The sequence below is a fragment of the Ciconia boyciana genome, chromosome 3, assembly GCF_034638445.1.
Source record: "Ciconia boyciana chromosome 3, ASM3463844v1, whole genome shotgun sequence".
Taxonomy (NCBI): domain Eukaryota; kingdom Metazoa; phylum Chordata; class Aves; order Ciconiiformes; family Ciconiidae; genus Ciconia; species Ciconia boyciana.
Window position 1 is genome coordinate 74,363,748 of NC_132936.1, and position 17,910 is coordinate 74,381,657.

Sequence of the window (17,910 nt, forward strand, 5' to 3'; positions counted from 1 at the left end):
CCTCTACAAATCTGGCCCCAGCTAGCTCAAGAACAGCACTGCTGTCAGATCTCAGCTGCTACACACCTGAAATTAGAGGGATCAGATTAGGGATCATTGCTCAGCTCATGTCTAAAACAGTAATTCTGTCAAAACAAAAATTAACTACCTACTGAAACTGTTAGTACTATTGAAAACATACTTTACTACTTCGAGAGATAACTTGCAATGTTCAGTGACATGATTAAATATTCCTAGGAAAAAAGTCCTTGCTCATAGCAAAAAAAAGAGTACTCTAGAGACAAAGATATTTTCAGCAGTTAGTCAAGCATTTTCTAAAATTAAAGCTAATTTATTTATAATCGTTATTACTGTTTGCCATTCATGCTAAGAGTCACTTATGTTAGCTGATTTTGATGCTTGCTTAATGAGAAATTGAAGAAAATACACTCTGTATCTTCTCTGAATTACAGAATACATAGATCATTTTACTAACCTCATTAATCAGGAACTGAAGCTGGATTACCGCAGCTCCACTGTCATGTTGGCAGTAGCATTCAACTCCTGGCCGACCAAAGCTGGAATTGGTACCATTAAGGAATAATTGTTGTATGTAACAGGAAAAAAAAACCCAAACACCATAATCAACATTGTCACTATCACTAATACCACATTCAAACAGGTTAACATCCTGCTTCTACCTAGTGCACTCAACATATTTAACCACGTAGATATGAGTGATCACCAAAAAAAAAAATCATTTATAAACAACACGAAGTAACACAAAAGTCAAAAGGCCCATCTTATTTATCCCCATGGAATAGGAAAATTATGTATAACTGCTTAACTTATACTTATTTAAGAGATTCTTCATCAATGAGAACATAACAGAGAATGATGAAGCAGTTATTTTAGTAGTGTTAAAAGGACTAGTATAAAAAGAACTTAATCTAAATAAGCATCATAGTCAAATGGTCACATTTTTCAAGTGCTAAAGGAGCTTTCTCTCCTTTTTAAACACTACTTACACATGAAAGAAAAGCTGAATAATACAAGGCCTGTTAAAAAAATCTGCTGTGACAGAAATAAAAAAAGATTAGTAGCCAAAATATGGAGGAGTCAATGGGAAATTATGTATAATGTAAATTTCCAGAATCTCTGTATCAAGACTTCCTGGAGTCACACCAACTATGAGATAACAAAAGCTTGTTCGTTTTCGCTCCCACACTTAAATCAGTCCTGTACTTCCACAATGAATATCAAATAGAAGCAGCAGTAACAGAGATTCTCTCAATTCTCCATATTTGATTCATTTATTAGTTGCGAAGATTTTGTATTTCAAATGCGGTTATCCCCTTTCTTCTGATATGAAATTAAGGAAATTCTCAAACCTCCAGGAGACAGAGCAGAAATAACACAAGTCCAGATGAATTATGCAAAGTAGTCAGTATTTCATCATTATAGTGGTTTCTGGAAACCAGAAACCACTGCAGAGTTTCTGGAGTATAATTTGTCAAAGAGTTGAACACCTCTTGTTTTAAACAGGCACCTTAGTTTTTGGAAGAAAGGCAATCATTCCAAAGATGTATGCAAAACAGGGAATATAACGTAAAATTTGTTCTCTCCTTATACACTAGAAATTAATAAAACAGTACAATTCTCACCCAACTCTGCAAGTTTTCCATTTACTGAGAGATTGTTGATCAAAACCAAAGTGGATACAGATACTCTTAAAAAAATATATGCATTCACACTAGAGACAGTTGAAAGGCTGAAGAGACTATTAGGTTGCATGCAAATCAAAACTCAAACATCTCCTGCTCAACCCCTAAGCCAGTGAGATAACATGTAAGTAGAATTACAATGGGAACAAGTCTGCTTCAAGACACCCCAGTATTCTAACTTTTAAACTTCAATCACATTCTGCTCCTAGACTAATGAATCTGCATACCATCCAGCTAAGCAATGAGATATACTAAACAGATGTTGAATAATCCAGCAAACTTAATACCAGCTTTCTTCCCCAAACAGAACTGGTAATTTAATTTTGTTCAGGCATGGAAGGGCTTAGAGCCAGCTTGACTCACCTGTTTTTTCCCCTTGTATTTTAAATTCTTATCATTACATTTCCTGTACAAAGAAGTAATTTGTATTCCACTGACAGTTTATAGCTCTTAAAAAAAAAAGAAAAAGACAGAGCTTAAAAGTTGGGGGTGGGATGGGGGTTGTCCCCATAAATGATACCTTCCTACACAAACTCAGAATACTTTTAATGTAAAGTCATTGCTTTTGCATTAACTATGGATTGACTGCACAAATTGCCAGAATGGAAAAAATATCCCCACAAGGAATACCAGAAGTTTCAGAGCAGATTTGTTTCAGTCTTGCTCATGCTTCTGCGTTCACTTGAATTAATAATTATTTGCAGAAATAGACAAAAAGCAATTTCTGAAAGGAAATTCAGATGTTTACAGAAACTGAATTTTAAAACTTGTTATTTAGCTGCACTGACACAGGTAGTTTTCTAACAAAAGAAGGCTTCCCCAGCCCCTCCCCTGAACATCAGCTTCCAACATAATTAAATGTATTCCTTCCTCGTTCACCCACCCAGAGTTAATTTGGAACTGAGGCTTTACAGCTACCTTGCCTCAAAACAAGAGGAGTATGACCCAGAAAAACAGAGGTCCATGGATTCTTCAGGTTACTCCAACCTTCAAATTCTATCCCTCAAATGTTTTCTTTAAGCACATCTGATGCAAATATTTCTGGAAGCACTGTTATAACTGATCAATAAAAATGTCAATATTAAGAATACTTGAACACTTCTTTAAACAAAAAAAACCTTTTGCATTTTCCAGGACACCGAAACCAGTTGTCTCTCCAGAAATCAGAAAATATGCAGCACTGGGAATAAGTTTACACAAGCTTTAAACATTCCGAGCAAGTTTCTCCTTTTTGACAAATTAGTGGAAGCCTCATATGCATATCTGAAAATAGAGTTTGGCCTTTTTTATAGTGCTTACAGTTATCAAAAAAATAAAAATAGTCCTTGCAGCTAGTCCCATTTAGTTCCTTTACCCAAGGATTATGTCATCTTCACTTTTTCACCTAGTAGCTAAAATTATTCTTCTCATCTCAAATTAATATCATCCTCCTAACCAGCATTAATCTTCTTTTCTGAAGCAATGCAAGGCCTCCCAGTTCTGCAGGGTACGCCGAGTTGAAAAAGCACGTCACTTAAAAACTGACTGTAGAAGGATAATAATACATGCCCATTTCAGTACATGTTAAGCATTTCTCAACCACACAAAACAGGCAGCGTCCTAGGGAATGCAGTTTGTCCAAGTCCTCTATACTTGCGTATGTGTGCTTAAGGCAAAGAGAGCTCACTGTACTAAGCAGTAATCATCTACCACATAGTAGTCCCCAAAACAGGCAAAAATTATAATGAATAATGACAAGATGGGCAAAGCATTTTCATTTTGTAGACAGGAAAAACTCTCTGCCAAAGACCTAGGGTAGCTCTAGAGGAAATAGTCTGCTCTGAGCAGTTTTCTAATCAAAGACCCATCCTTCCTCCTTCACTTCCAAGCATTTCTTTCTACTATTCCTGCTTCATCCCCTATTCCAAATATTAACAAATTGGATAAATTAATAGCTTCTCAGCTGTACTTTTAAATATTGCTTCTGTGTTCCCCACTACCATTAGGAATTTAACCCTCAAAAATGCTAGTCTTTTATTGTCTTCCCTGCATGTTTTTTGAAAAAGCAAGTAAGGCACAAAAGCTGTGGCTGAGAGAAGGAAGAGATAGCATACTCATGTCCCAACATCAGCGTTCTTTTTCATAACTGCTAGAAGCGCAGGTCATACATAAGAAAAGCACAGTATCATGCTAATTTAATATCGCATAATGACACAGATTTTACTTTGATTTGTGAGAAAAGGCAACAGTTCCAAAATATTTTTTTCCAAACAAGCTTCAGACCTAAGCTTACACTTTTTTTTTTCCAGGAAAAATTAAAGCATTTCAGTTAGCGATATGTGAGTTCTCTCTGCAAAATTTTCTTTTTAAAAATTACTACTATTATTTATAGCTTATCTACATAGGAGCAACTCAGTGCACATCTGCCCTTCGAAGTCACATTTTGAAAGAGGAAACTAATTCCAGAATATTTATGAAAGCCTAAGAGCAGTCTTTTTTTTAATTCTTTAATTTAAATTACTCTAAGTAGACCTAGGGAATACTGGGTTCTTCTTCACCTGTGACTGACACATCTGGCATAGCAGACAGTTGCAAAAACTGTAGCTATCAATTCAATCCCTAGCATAAGTCAGTTATGTATACAGAGACACATTTATAATATAAATTACCTTCCAAACTATCATCACACAGATATTTGCATCTTCGTGTCATTAGACTGCTATAAAAAGTTTTAATAGTACAGCACAAGATACATACCATGTTCCTGTATCAGATTTGCCACTGTTACGATAGTTCAAGATTAAGACAAATCTGAAACTGTAGCAGCTTTTAAAATTCATTCCTAGATACTTCCCAAAACTGTGGCTGTAACACCTCACAGTATTTAAACATTTGACAATTTTGATGCAAAAAACAGATCTCCAACTAGAGGAAAACACATACCACTGATGTGAATTACATACAAAACACTAAGGGCAGTAGATTACTCACAGTATTCTTAAGTATACCAGGCTGTAGCATATAGCTCTCTAGGACTGCATATTATACCTGCATGTTTTACTGTAGTCATTGCTATGTAGCAGTTTTCCACTTTACTTAATCAGACCCTGAATTATTTTTATAGGCAGCAAAGCCACCACTTATTTTGCACACACCTTTATATGTGCTTTGATTGTGGTCCCCAAGAATTATCATAACATAGAAAACACACACAATGATGGTGACATTTCAAAATAGTATTTTAAGTATATAAAGTTTAAAAGTTTGGCTGGTATTACTCACCATTGCCAAGTCTGGATACAATCCAACAACAGATAAAAAACCTAAAGACTTAATTTACATCAAGTTACAGAGTACCATAAAGTCCTGGTGATACATCTAAGCAGGACTAAAGCAGTACAAGAGCAGCTTCATGCAACTTTCCTGTTTGCCAATCTTACCTGCGCCTAGACCTAACCAGTACCATTAATTGCACATACAAAAGCATGATCTCACACAGAAATGATCTCGTAAAGAACAATCTATCAAGACACACAGCTAATTAGCAAGAGAGTGTTATTCAAAAAGTCAGAAAGTACTACAGTCAACACCATCTACAAAACTAACTTCGACCTTTCATATACATGTATTACTAAACAAGATAAAATAAAAATACACAAAATACTTTTGGGAGAGTTTTAGACTTCATACCAATCCCTATATGGTATCACATCACTATTTTTCAACAACTTTAAGATTATAGAGCTTCCTTCTAAAGCTTTAGGCCTGCACAGCATCTTGCTGTGTTTATATCACTCAGCTAAGCAGGTCTTTATTCCTCCCCATGCCTCAGTGTTTACGTCTCCAAAAGTATACAATAATAGTTGTTAACATTTCAGATCCACTTTCCTATATGTAAATAACAGCACCAAGTAAAAACAAACTAGGGCTTTAAAACTGAGATTGAAGTTCATCAGGTGGAAATACTATCAAATTACTGGTAACAATCACAACAATTCCAGCCAGACTGTTGTGATGCATTCTCCTTCTGCCAGCTAAGGACAGTGAGAAGGCAAGAAAACTCACAGTAAGGAAACAGGATAAGGAAAAGGAAGACGTTTGATAGCAACAGCCAGAAGACACCGGCTGCAACTTCCATGCAAACATAGCACTTGCAAGTTAGCCGATACCTAGATACAGTTTGACCTCGTTACTTGGACAGAAAAAAAGTCAACATTACCTACTATACTTGGAAACCAAATCAAGTGTCCCTAGAGAGTAAAGAACTACAACTTCCAGGCAATTTAAAAAAAAAAAAAATCTACATTCAGCTTCATTCTATTAGTCATAAGGATGAAAATAATGCAAGGCACCTCAGAGATGAAGAGGCTAGATCTCAGTCCTGGAAGGTTACCAAAAGGTTTTTCGCAAAGGTCTTAGCTTCTCTTGGAGAAGGAGAGGGGGAAGACAGGAAGATAAACTGGGAGAGATCATTTACATTCCAAAATATTGGAAAATGCATTATTTTTCTCCTTTTCTAGGAAACTTAACATTATACAAAGTTCCCAAATATTTTTGAGAGCGCAATGATATTGACTGTTCAGTGTTTTTTTTTTTTTAAATAACAATGAAGGCTGAGAAGCAGCATTCAGATACTTTTTTTGACAAACAAACTATTTGAGATGCATAATCATGAAATTATTTAATACCATTTAAGTTCAGCAGTTTTTACATTTCCTGACGCTCCTAAGAGTTCATGCTTTCCTAGGGAGGGGGGAAGCATATAATTTGTCCTTTTTAAACAGTTGATGTTAGATCTTATTACAAATATCATATTAGCTTAACAGGCTACAGCAAACTACTACTGCTGTTTGCTACTGCAGCTTTAGAAATTCCAGTGAAGTGGTAACTACACAACTGCCTGGAAGCTGAAATTTCTTAACTTCCAAATCAGCTACCATAAATGCAGATCAACTGCGCTAAGTATTCACTTTGTTTATAAAACAATGCTCAGCTCCTTTAAACATCATAAGCCAACTGATTCAATGTTAACTTAAAAAAAAAATCTTAGATTGATAGGGTGACAAAGGAGCTCTGTTTTGAAAAATACCAAAATACATAGATCTCAGTTAAAGTTCATTAACTAGTTTCTGTATACAGGAAGTTGCAGCAATTTTAAAGCACAAAACCACTTTTTTTTTGCTTAAATTAGTATGAGATATATTTTTATAGTTAAACAATTATTGAACTAGTTTGCATAGAAACTGGTAGGGAATGGATAGGGAACAGTTATTTATATCTGATCCATTTTCTAACAACGATAATAGCTAGGAGTCAAAGTACATCTTAAACTTCAAAGTTGCTTACATAAATATGCACAAATACAGTATTTCCCAAACAGCTATGAAAAGTGCCAGCAAATTTTCTGTAAACACAGTATTTGGTAGAAATTTCTCATAGCTGCCAGTGAGGGGCAATCGTTTGTTAGAACAAGATGTAATTATGTAGTACAAATGCAAACAGGATTAAAGATCTGTGATTTAAAAATCAAACAAGAAACAAAATTGGTTTTAATGATAAGTTTCTATATGCACAATTCACAGATAGCAAAGCACGCTGTTAAATGAAGAGGTAAAAACATCAGTTTACACTAAACAAGATAGTATTTTCAAAAAACTGAGAAGGCTGCAGGCTTTCCTTGATCTTCCTCACTTTGTATTCTGATCCAGGTTCTGCTACTAAGAGGTTCTACTACTTTAGTCTAAAAGCTGTATTTCAGCACTAACAATGCAGAAAAGGTGACTAATCTGGTACTTTTTTGGGGGGGATGGAAGGGAAGGAGAATGGTAGAACACAAGGGGGGAGAGTAGGAAATTGCTATAAATACATCTGCATAATGGTTCCTCTGACTACACAAGAAGTAAAATGAGTGGTAACTGCTAACTCACTAAAGTTTTTCCTAAGAGTATATACAGAAGAGTAAACCCAGGAAATAATTATATATTTTAAAAGTTCTTCATCAAAATTCAGAGGCAAAATCTTTGTATTTTGTTGCATGCTTCCCAGTCCTGCTTCTCTGTCATCATTTAAACCAGTTTAATTTTAATGTCAAATTTTAACATGTTATTACAGATATCCTACCTCATCCATCCTTTTGGTAGCACATACCATATCACAATATTATTAAACAGGCTTTTCCTCTTGAAGAAGTCCATGGCTTCTTGGCCAAGAGTAAAGGCAGGGCCATTCTATGCTCCTAGAACTGAAGAATACTTGGAGTAACATGATGGCTCTTCCCAGTGTCCAAATATTTTGTACAGATATTGCCAACAGCAGCATTAACAAATATAATGTTCTGAACTAGATGTTAAGTGAATTTATATACCTATTTAGTTTAACTTATGAAAGCATGAAGAACCATAGATATTATCTAATAAGAAGGACAATTTAACATTTTCAAAGAATATAGCCAATCCTTGCCCAATCAATTGTTGTCCATCAACACTGATTTCTGACTGCAAAGCAATTCTTTGCTAGGTCTGGAAGTCTCTCTTCATTCACACAGCATGATCTAAAATACTTCCCTTAACTCTTGCCTGCCAAATGAATCCTCTTCAGTTATTTTCAAGTCACTGACTACTGGATATTCATGACAGAAGACACTAACTGTAATTACTAGTCATTCCACTTAGCTTTGTTCAAATACAAGCCCATTCTTCAATGCCCTCCCTACAGAGTAGTAGCTAGTCTAGTCTGCCAAGTCCCAGTTTCACTTCTATCTCATTAATCCTTTACATCATTTTGGGGTTATACAGAATAAGGCCACAGGTACTATTACAACTTACATAAGCCACACTGTTCCCTGCCCCCCCTGATCCTCTGTTATCACTCAGTTAATATTTCTGTCCTTTTACAGAAATTGTTATTCTCACATCATCTTTCCTTTTGGCACCAATGCCTTATTTCTCAAATTAACTATTAATCCCTTTTAACTCTTCTCTTATCCCAAACGAGGTTTTGCCTTTTCCATCCTTCACCTTTGCTATTCGGTTTATCACTCTTCATATATCCACTTGTACACTCACTTGCTTTGAGAAAGAAGGCATAAAAAGCAGGTGACTAAAACAGACAGAACTGAAAGCCTTATCAGAATGCTGGTAGATCTGGATGAGGAAAAGGTATTAAAGACCACCTTAAGTTAAAATTAAGTTAGTCACATGTATGAATTTCTCCCCCAGATCTTGCTGTGGTGTCAGCACTGATATTAGCTCCTCCATTTGGACACAATCCTTCAACACTTAACCTGTGGATGAGGCTTAAATCCACCCTTCTGCTTCCCACACCATTTTGCCTTGTACCAATGATGGAAATGACCCCCTCTTCCAAACACTCTTTTAGAGAAAGTTTAGTTCATCACTAGGAGTTTTATCAATACAGTGATGCAGGTATAGCACGTTTTTTGCTTATGCAGCCTTTTGAAGTATTTACCAGCAAAGTCACTTGCTGAAGTGCTAAGAGTGTCACAGATTAGAAGTACGAACACTTCCATTATATAGACAAAAAGTAGGAACTTAGACCCCAAATCGAGGTGGTAGATACAAGTTTACCTCTGTCTATACCATCTTGACATGACAATCTGTCCCCAGTCTTGTAGTGGTAGTGGTCACAAGCTGGAAGATCTTTCAAATACCCAAAGTGATGTCCACAGGCAGTACTGCTGCTATTGCTTTTTAAATATTTCAGCTAGCAATGCCTAAATCCTAATTCAAATATAATGCAATAATAGGTCTCAGGAGAGAGTTTCCCTTAAGTCTGCTCAAAGGCATAAGTAGAGAGACATCTTAAATCTTCTCCATTCAAAATAACACTTAAGATTTTTAAAATTAGCCTCAAACGTATGAGCCACCAATAACTACCTTCTCATTGCTACTCTAAGTGTTTTGCAATATAGTCTTTCTAAGAACAGTGTCTTCAATTTAATTTTAAGCCTCCTCAGGTTCCACTAGAGCATAATTTTTAGTTTTGCAAATCACCAGAGGAAGTGAGAAACTTACTATTTCACTACTATCAAAGTAGTAGTGACAATTTTATAGAAGGTTTGCTCAAAATTACCACCACAAATGAAGAACTAAGATACAAATCAAGCAATTCAGTAGATGGCACTCTTCCACCAAAATCAAAAGTAGAAACTATGTCCTCACATAAACACGGGGTACCTTGGAGCTGGAATTCTTATTTTTAATATACAAAGCTAGCTCCTACTCAAAGTGTTTCTTAAATTTTTTGTGCTTTTCATAGAACTCGGAAAAATAGTATATAACATGCCAAAATATTAAGAATGATTACCATGTTTTGTTGAAATATCTGTAATTTTACTCAGCTATTTTGTCCAGACATTTGTGCTATTACACATAGCTCCATTTCACACCGCAAAAATAGCTGTGTATCAGTGTTGCATGAAGTGGTATTTTTGTGGCTTGTGCTTAGCAGAAATCCAACCCGAGATGGACTATTAAAATGTTGACATTGTCCCTAGAAGTTGCTTATGCAACCTTAATTCATATCTCCTTAAATGATTGTAGTAATTTATTTTTAAAAGTTTATGCACTATCTCAACATCATTAGTAAACATTTTGCATTATTTAGCTTAAATTTTATTTTAAATTAGTGTCAAAAAGAGATAAATGGTCATTACAAAAACTTAAATTAAGTTGCCAGATAAAAAAACTGGCACTAAAACACGCAGTTCTTCAATATTATTAAAGTGTGAAGCATAGCATTAAAAATAACACTACCCATTCCACCTTAACTCTTATTTTTAAAGTTGCTGCAGATGCCACCTTAGATCCTGTAGTTTCCTCTTTCTCAGTGTACTTGAGGACTTCAGATAGGTCCTTTCTTCAGCCCCAAGAAATGCACCACTCGACAGTGCTAAGGAGTTACCATGACAGTATAAACACAGAGCTATTGTTTTGTACAGGCTGTGGATGTCAGAAACAAATAGCTTTTATTAGCACTGGGAAGGGGATAATTCAGACAGTGTTATGAGATTTCCAAGTACCCACAGCCCAGTTTAAGACTGCAAAAGGATGGAAAACAGATCATCAACAGAAAAGCACAATCCAAGGTAGTTCTCCTATGCATCTTTCCTGCTGTTTTTCTAGTAGCCACTTTAACTACTAGATGAGGGAAAGTATTACCTTGCAAATCCAGCTTTAGTGACTTTTTTTTTTGATGCTTTAGAGAATCTGCTCATCTTTCAGCCTTGTAGTTCTTCCAGTTCCTATCAGATTCCAAGTAATGTCTGATACTTCAGGCAGTGCTCATCTGCCCTGCTATTACAAGAATGTTTTACTTGTTTGTCACCTGCTAGTAATTTCTGAGGCTGATCAAAATTATTTTGATCAACTTTGACAGAAGGGAAGAAGTCTTGCAGATAATACTTTGCTGTAAGTTTTATGAAAATAGGAAGCTGAGAAGAGGGGAGAAACCCGGATTAGGCCCATATCCCATCAAGAGGGGAAAGGTGGCAGCATTACCTCAACATCCTAAAAATAGAGGCTCTGTATAAAATGCTGCAAGCACAGGAAACATTTCAAAAGTTACAACATGCAGGTAATTATACTACAAGATAGAGCCATATGATAGCAGGTTTCACAGATAAAATGTCTGTTTCTTTCCTCTAGATAGAAGTACCCAAATTAATGAATATCCATATATTACAACTCACTTCCTATAACTGAAACTGTTCCGCTTCCAAGGGAAGGGGAACCCCATTCTCTTCATATGATGGCTTGAAGGAAGCGTTATACATGGCAAATCATGGTTTCAAGCCCTTCAAAGATGCAGAGCTATACCTGTTTATGGCGCTCAGCACTTCCAAGGTTCCTTCACAATCCTGTAGCTTAACTGAAATATCTAGCAATAATTCTGCAAGAATAAGATGGTCTTAAAATACACACACTGAAATTTAATAGTTTGAACTCTGATTTATTAGGAGCGAGGAAAGGGTCAGGGGGGTAAAGAAAGCTGAGCATTTGTCTACACTTGCTGCATAGTCAAGGAAAGGCTGCAGAAACAGAGCAGAGGTTTTCCTTTCCACACAGTGCTGCTGTCTCCTTCACAACCACCCTGGCTCCCCAAATGCTAAGAGAAGACATTCACACTTCCACTGTACCTCCCCCTTTTTTTAAAATGGTAAAAAGAAAGCAAGGTAAAGAGCAAGTGTGCACAAAGATGTACTTGAAGAGAAAGAGAGCCAGATTCCTCAAAAAAAATTACCTTCAAAATTACAGTTGCTAAAGTACAAAACCAAGGAAGTTTGGACTTTTTTTAAGCAATTTGGTTCCCACTGGAATCCTCAGCCACTTATTTACACAGGAGAACCACTCCAAGAGAGTGAAATGGCTGCTGCTTAGTTAAAAGATAAGAGTATTTTAAAACCTAGCAACCATACATCTTCCAAAAAAAGTAACCTCTATCATCATCACTAGTCACGGTACTACCCCCACAAATAAAATTTTAAAAAAGAAGACATTAAAAAACCTCAAACACTCACTGTTTGAGGTAGACTATCACAGTCCAGAGCTTTGAGGTTTTAATGTCAAAGTCTGAAGTTACAGATCTCAAATAGACAGGGTTTCCCACCTTTTCTAGGGAAATTTCCAGCTGTGGAAAACAGTACTTCAGAAGTGCCGTTAACATGAAAATATCCAGGGCCTCAGACAAAAGAAAAGAATTGTCTGGAACAAGACTCTTCATCCAACCTCAAGATAGGTTCTAAGCAGCAAATTCGGATCATTAAAATTAACGTGGCATTTTAGCCTAGTCAGTTCAGACCTGCTTTGAGTCAGGAGAACCTGCACTGACACAGTGTAATTCACTGCTTAAAATGTTTTGACTAAAACATTTGCTTTAATGTTTTGAAGGTCAGATAGCTTTTTCTACTCAGCAATAGAGAAAATGAAATTAATTAGTTTTGAAAGTTCACTTCTGTAACACCTTCCATCACAAAATAAGAAGAAACCAGCAATGTAACTCTCAGCCAGCTACAACAACTCACTAGAAGTTGCAGCATGTGGAATTTTTATATATGGTCTGCATGGTGAAGAGTAAAAATGCAGAAGGCTCAGATATAAGCTGGAGTAGTAAGCATTTAAGTTGGTATCTGTCAGACTAAATCACCTGTGATGCTCCTCTTAAACATTTACTAGAAAGAAAAAAAACACAACAAAACAAAACACACAGGGGAAAACTATTGTTTCCAAGATTTGGCTAGAAGAGTTTGAAGAGAATAAATACCATCTTTACAAGGTACCATTCAAAGTTTATTTCTTCTTTCAAAACATTAGCATAGCAGAATGACAATCTTAAACAGGAACAAATAATCCCGTTGTATATTTACAGTGGTCAGTAGCTCTGTGTGAATTAAAAAAAAAACAAAACATTTCAAGAAAAGCATTAGACTTCCTGATGGTAAAGAATTCCACCAGAGCTAAATTCAAGTCACATATGTATTAAGAGAAAAAGCTAAGTGTATTTCCCCTTACAAAAAGAAAATCTTTACTGGTCAACTGCATGCAGATTCACTTTAATTCTTTGAAGCATTACAAGTCTGGAAGTGTTTTGCTTGCAAAGCATCCCAACTTCTTTTGCAACAAAGGACTATAAAAAAACCCTGACTGATATACTAGCACTGCAACCTTAAACCTGATTACTACTCATTTTTCCCTGTGAACGCCCAGGTTCCCAACAAAGTAGCCCGTTTAATCAAGAATCACCTACAAATCCCCACACACATTCTGAGTCTGCTTGACTCTAAACTTGGCGAGTCTGCAGAGAACAGGTAGTCTTCAAACTCACTGTGCAGTAACAAGGCTGCACAGTCAGGACAAAAACATTTCAGTGGAATCAAGCCTTATCCCTCCTCACAAGCCACACACATACACAAACTCCATCCTCTTGAAGCAGAGGAGAAAGAGGAAAGAGTTAAATCATTCACCCCAGACCACCCAAGATGGCCTCTTCTAGGATGGATACATTCTTGGTAACTATTCACGTACAAGAGCTACAGTTAACTCTACCAGAAACAGCACTGTACTAAAGCACACCCAAAAACCATAAAACAGTATTTTTGAAAAATCTTTTAGTGAGAAAAAGAAATCAGTCATGTACAGACACTGAAAACTGCATACATTTAAGACAGACTAACTAGGTTGCAAAAGACAAGCAGAGATTATTTCTATTAACCAATAATTTCCAATAATTCAAAATAGTAACTATAAAAGGAAAAATCGCTTCATATAAGCTCCTCAAATACAAGTGAAAAAAGGAACAGTAACTAGTGGCCTGTTGTGCAAACCCAGGATGAAGTCTGTTTTACTAAAAACCACCATGATTGACTGAAATGCATGTATCAGTCTAACATTAACAAAAATTAGTATGCTGAATGGCATTTATTAGTAGTCCTTTAAAAAAAAAAAAACATCAGAAAAGTAACATACCAAATAGCTGTGACCAACACTGAGCTATTAAGAAACTTTAGACTACTAAATATTTGTAAAAGTTCTTATTAGGAGCTGAAAATAATATATTTATAATGATTCAGTATCACTCATACAGAATGCAATTACACTGATCATTTTTAAAGATTCTCCATTAATACACTAAGACAACCCTAATAACAAGTATCCGCAACTGAGTTTAATTTCATCAGAAGTGAACTCCCCCCCAAATTAAGTACATTTGTATAATTTACAGTTATAGGCTTTTAGTGTACTATAGCAGACAATGAGAACTTTTAGAATAGAGAGTATTCTCTACTTTTGGGGTTTTTTTTTGTAGAACAAACTATGGGGACAAAATTTTCAAACTATGCTTTTAAGTATTTTACCTGTTTTATGACTGAAATCTGCTAATTTTAAGTTTGACACTAAATATAATTTCAGGAATATTTTGCAAGAACAGTCTCTTTGAATGAGCTTTCCTACAGCAGGTGTGATTATATTGCTAAAAATGCCAATCCATTACTCTGTAGATTAGAACAGCAAGCGTTAGTAGCACCATCTTTGTCAAACTGGATACAACTACTATAATACACACTACGACATTTGAAGAATGACACAAAGTAGTTTTTCCCCTTTAAAACTTACTCAAGACCATTGTTTTCTGAACTTGCCCAGCACTCTAATTGCAACAGTAACCTCCACCACAGAAAAAAGCGAAGGCAGAGAATATTATCAGACCACAGCGTGATTACCACACTTGAGTTTTCACGCCAGCTTCCTTGATGTTAAAACTCACCACTATACCACACCAACACTCTTGACATTTTATATTTTACCATACCACCAAAATGCTTTCATCAACTGTTCAGGCATCTGATAAATTTTGCTTAAGCAGCAAAGATTATTTCCTTGCTAACAAACCATAGAAGCTGAGAAAATGTTAAGTTGTGGTTATAAAAATGATTACAATGTGAAGTACTGAGTTGAAATGAAGTTTATGCCATCATACTGTTGAACAACTTCATAGTTCAGGAATTCCTTCCTCTGACAGGAATCAGCCAGACTAAGAACACAGGAGCCACCATACTGACTCAAGCCAGAGGTCCGTGCAGCCCAGCATTGTCTCCTACAGCAGCAATCAACATTATTTAAGGAAAGCACACAAGCCTGGCCAGTTTTTTGTTTGGGAGTGGAAAGGGAATAGGCAGCAAACACTCCTGGTGGATTAGGTATGTTAGAGGACAAACCCCAGTCTAGTCTCTTTAGCATTTGCTTATGGAGCTGTTGTCTGTGAGTTTGTCCATTCCCCTCCCGAATGCACCAGTACAGCCTGCCAACACCATCTCTCACACCCACAAATTCTAGAATTTCACTACTCACTATATTCAAACTAAAAATTGCTTTTTATCTCTTTTAAATCAGTCTAATAGTACTTTAGTGAACGCCCCCTAGTTTTTGCCCTGCAAATTTGCTAAATGACAGCTCAGCGTGCATTTTAACCAGTGTCCTCTCGATTTTACAATCCTTGATCATATTTACCCCTTCTCCTCCTCTCTAAACTGAGGAGACCAATCATTGTTAATCCTCCTGCAAGGCAGCCACTCTATTCTCAATAATTCTAGTTTCCCTCCTCTAAATCCATGCCACTTAAAATGCAGAAAGCAGGAAGACGCAGGACTCAAAACGTGGACACACCATTGTTCTATATGACAGCAAAATGATGCTTTTTTGTTCACCATGCTGTTCCAAGTTTGTTGGGCAGCTTTGGTAAAAACATCAAAAAACCAAGTTTCAGTAGTCGGTTCAGAGAAAATACATATCCACTTATCCACCAATTTGAAGCTTTGTACTTTGACTGCTGTGATCTTTATGTCTCAGCAAAGACCTAGTTCAAGCCAATCCTATTTTTCTTTAATATACTGATTATATTACATATAATATAGTACTTTAAATGTTTCTAAATATACAATACACAAAGTATTATACATATCTCATGTAAATATCAGCTTGAATTCAGACAGGTGAATTACTATGAAATTATACACAAAACTTTCGAATGAAACATTTAAGTAGTATTTTTGGAATTGAAGTAGTGTATCCCAAGTTTCGGCACCCTGACTAGGAACTGATTGCCTCTGCCCCCCCCCCCAGTCAATCTTGAAAATAGAGGAAGACTACATCTGTAAAGGACAACACAATTTTAAGTGAGTTATGAAAGCCTGTAGGTCAGCAACAACAAAATACCTCCCTCCTCCCCGTTTTAGAAACTATCCTTCTTTAAGAGGGTTGCGCTAAGGTAACAGCTAAAGTCTGTAAGTATTCTGCCCAGGCCAGGGTGCACTAGACACAGATAAATTAGGGTCATTTTTGAGCACTTAAGGGAGAAGAGCCTGTCCATAACCTTAACAAAATAGTAAGGATTTCTACAGCTTCGGTCTACTGAAATGAAATGCAGGCAGCTCTTATTTGCCAGAGGAACTGGTGACAGTGATGACCTCTAGTCCTTATTATGACAAGGCAGACGACCTTACCCTCAGGTGCAAGAATAATAACAGCCTCATTTTTAGCTATTTTATAATGGAGAAAACCTATCAAGACAACTCTTTTAGTGACTACCATTTATTCACATTTAAACCACACACCATCACACTTCTGTCCCCTTTGGAATTCTGATCTCTGGTACTAAAACAAAGCTAGCTTTAAACAAAGTCTGCTGCAAATACAAGTCAGTTCTGCTGCAAAGTAGGGGACCAAACAGATACTGATGCATTCACATATTGATCACTTAGCTCTCCAATTATAGCTATGCACCAGCTGTGATGTCTATGTACTTGCAGATCTGTAGAAGTTAAGTTTTTATTTCTGTAGAGCTGTATTTGCAAACTGCTGTAACAGGGTCCTTTACAGCTGTTAGCACTAATACTACACCTGAATGCATTACAGGTAACTTTCCTGCATTAAAAAAAAAGAGATGTGTTTACTAAGTTTCAGTCAGTTTATCTACAGAAAACTACAGGAGGTAAAACAGGCTGCACAAACATCAAAAAACCTGGTCTGGAAATGACAGAATGCACTGTCAGTTACAGAAAACAAGACTATCACGAAGTACGGGAACTGCTTCTGGTTGTGATATGCTAAAATGCAAAACTGCAGTTCCTAAATATTTTGTAACCAAACTTCACTCTTAGCACCTTCTGATGTGCTGCTTCTCCCGCTGGGAATTGCCAGCAGAAAGAATAGATGATCAAAAGTCAGTAAAGTTTGTTCAGGAAATGCTACCTCCTCCCCATGGTTTTTTTTTTTTCTTTTTACCTAGAGCAGCATTTATTTGATCTGGAAGTTATTGACAGAGCTCATATAGAAAAAAAACCCAAACCAAAACCCAACAAACCCACAGTTCTTTTAAACTGTTATAGTTCAAAAGTTAAGTAGTTTTTGTCCTTTGCTACTCACTCAAGAAAAGAAACAATATTATAAAAGTTAACATTTGCTGCCTCTTCCTCACAGCATCGTCTAAAGCATGTATAAATCCCATCCTATTTTACTTTTTTTTTACTATTCCTTTCACTATTAACATAATTGGGACTACGTTCACAGTACTTCCATGGGCAATGTCTGAAAGAAAACAAAGTACAACAGCCAAGTCCTATGCAGCCACATATAATATGGGTAACTGAAAAAAGTTTTTGGACCAGTTTTTGTTCAGTTTTTTTTAAACGGAAAGATAGAGAAGTAAGTACAAA

The 17,910-nt window shown here is 36.2% G+C and overlaps 1 protein-coding gene across 9 annotated transcripts in view; it reads right to left on the reverse strand.

Annotated features, from left to right (window-relative positions):
* The window catches only part of STXBP5 (syntaxin binding protein 5), a 114,079-nt gene that overhangs the window by 82,993 nt on the left and 13,176 nt on the right, over positions 1–17,910 (reverse strand). For all 9 annotated transcript variants that reach the window (XM_072856158.1, XM_072856159.1, XM_072856160.1 and 6 more), the window contains one exon: positions 476–557. In XM_072856158.1, coding sequence (XP_072712259.1) covers positions 476–557 — 82 coding nt within the window. The remainder of the gene's footprint in view (positions 1–475; positions 558–17,910) is intronic.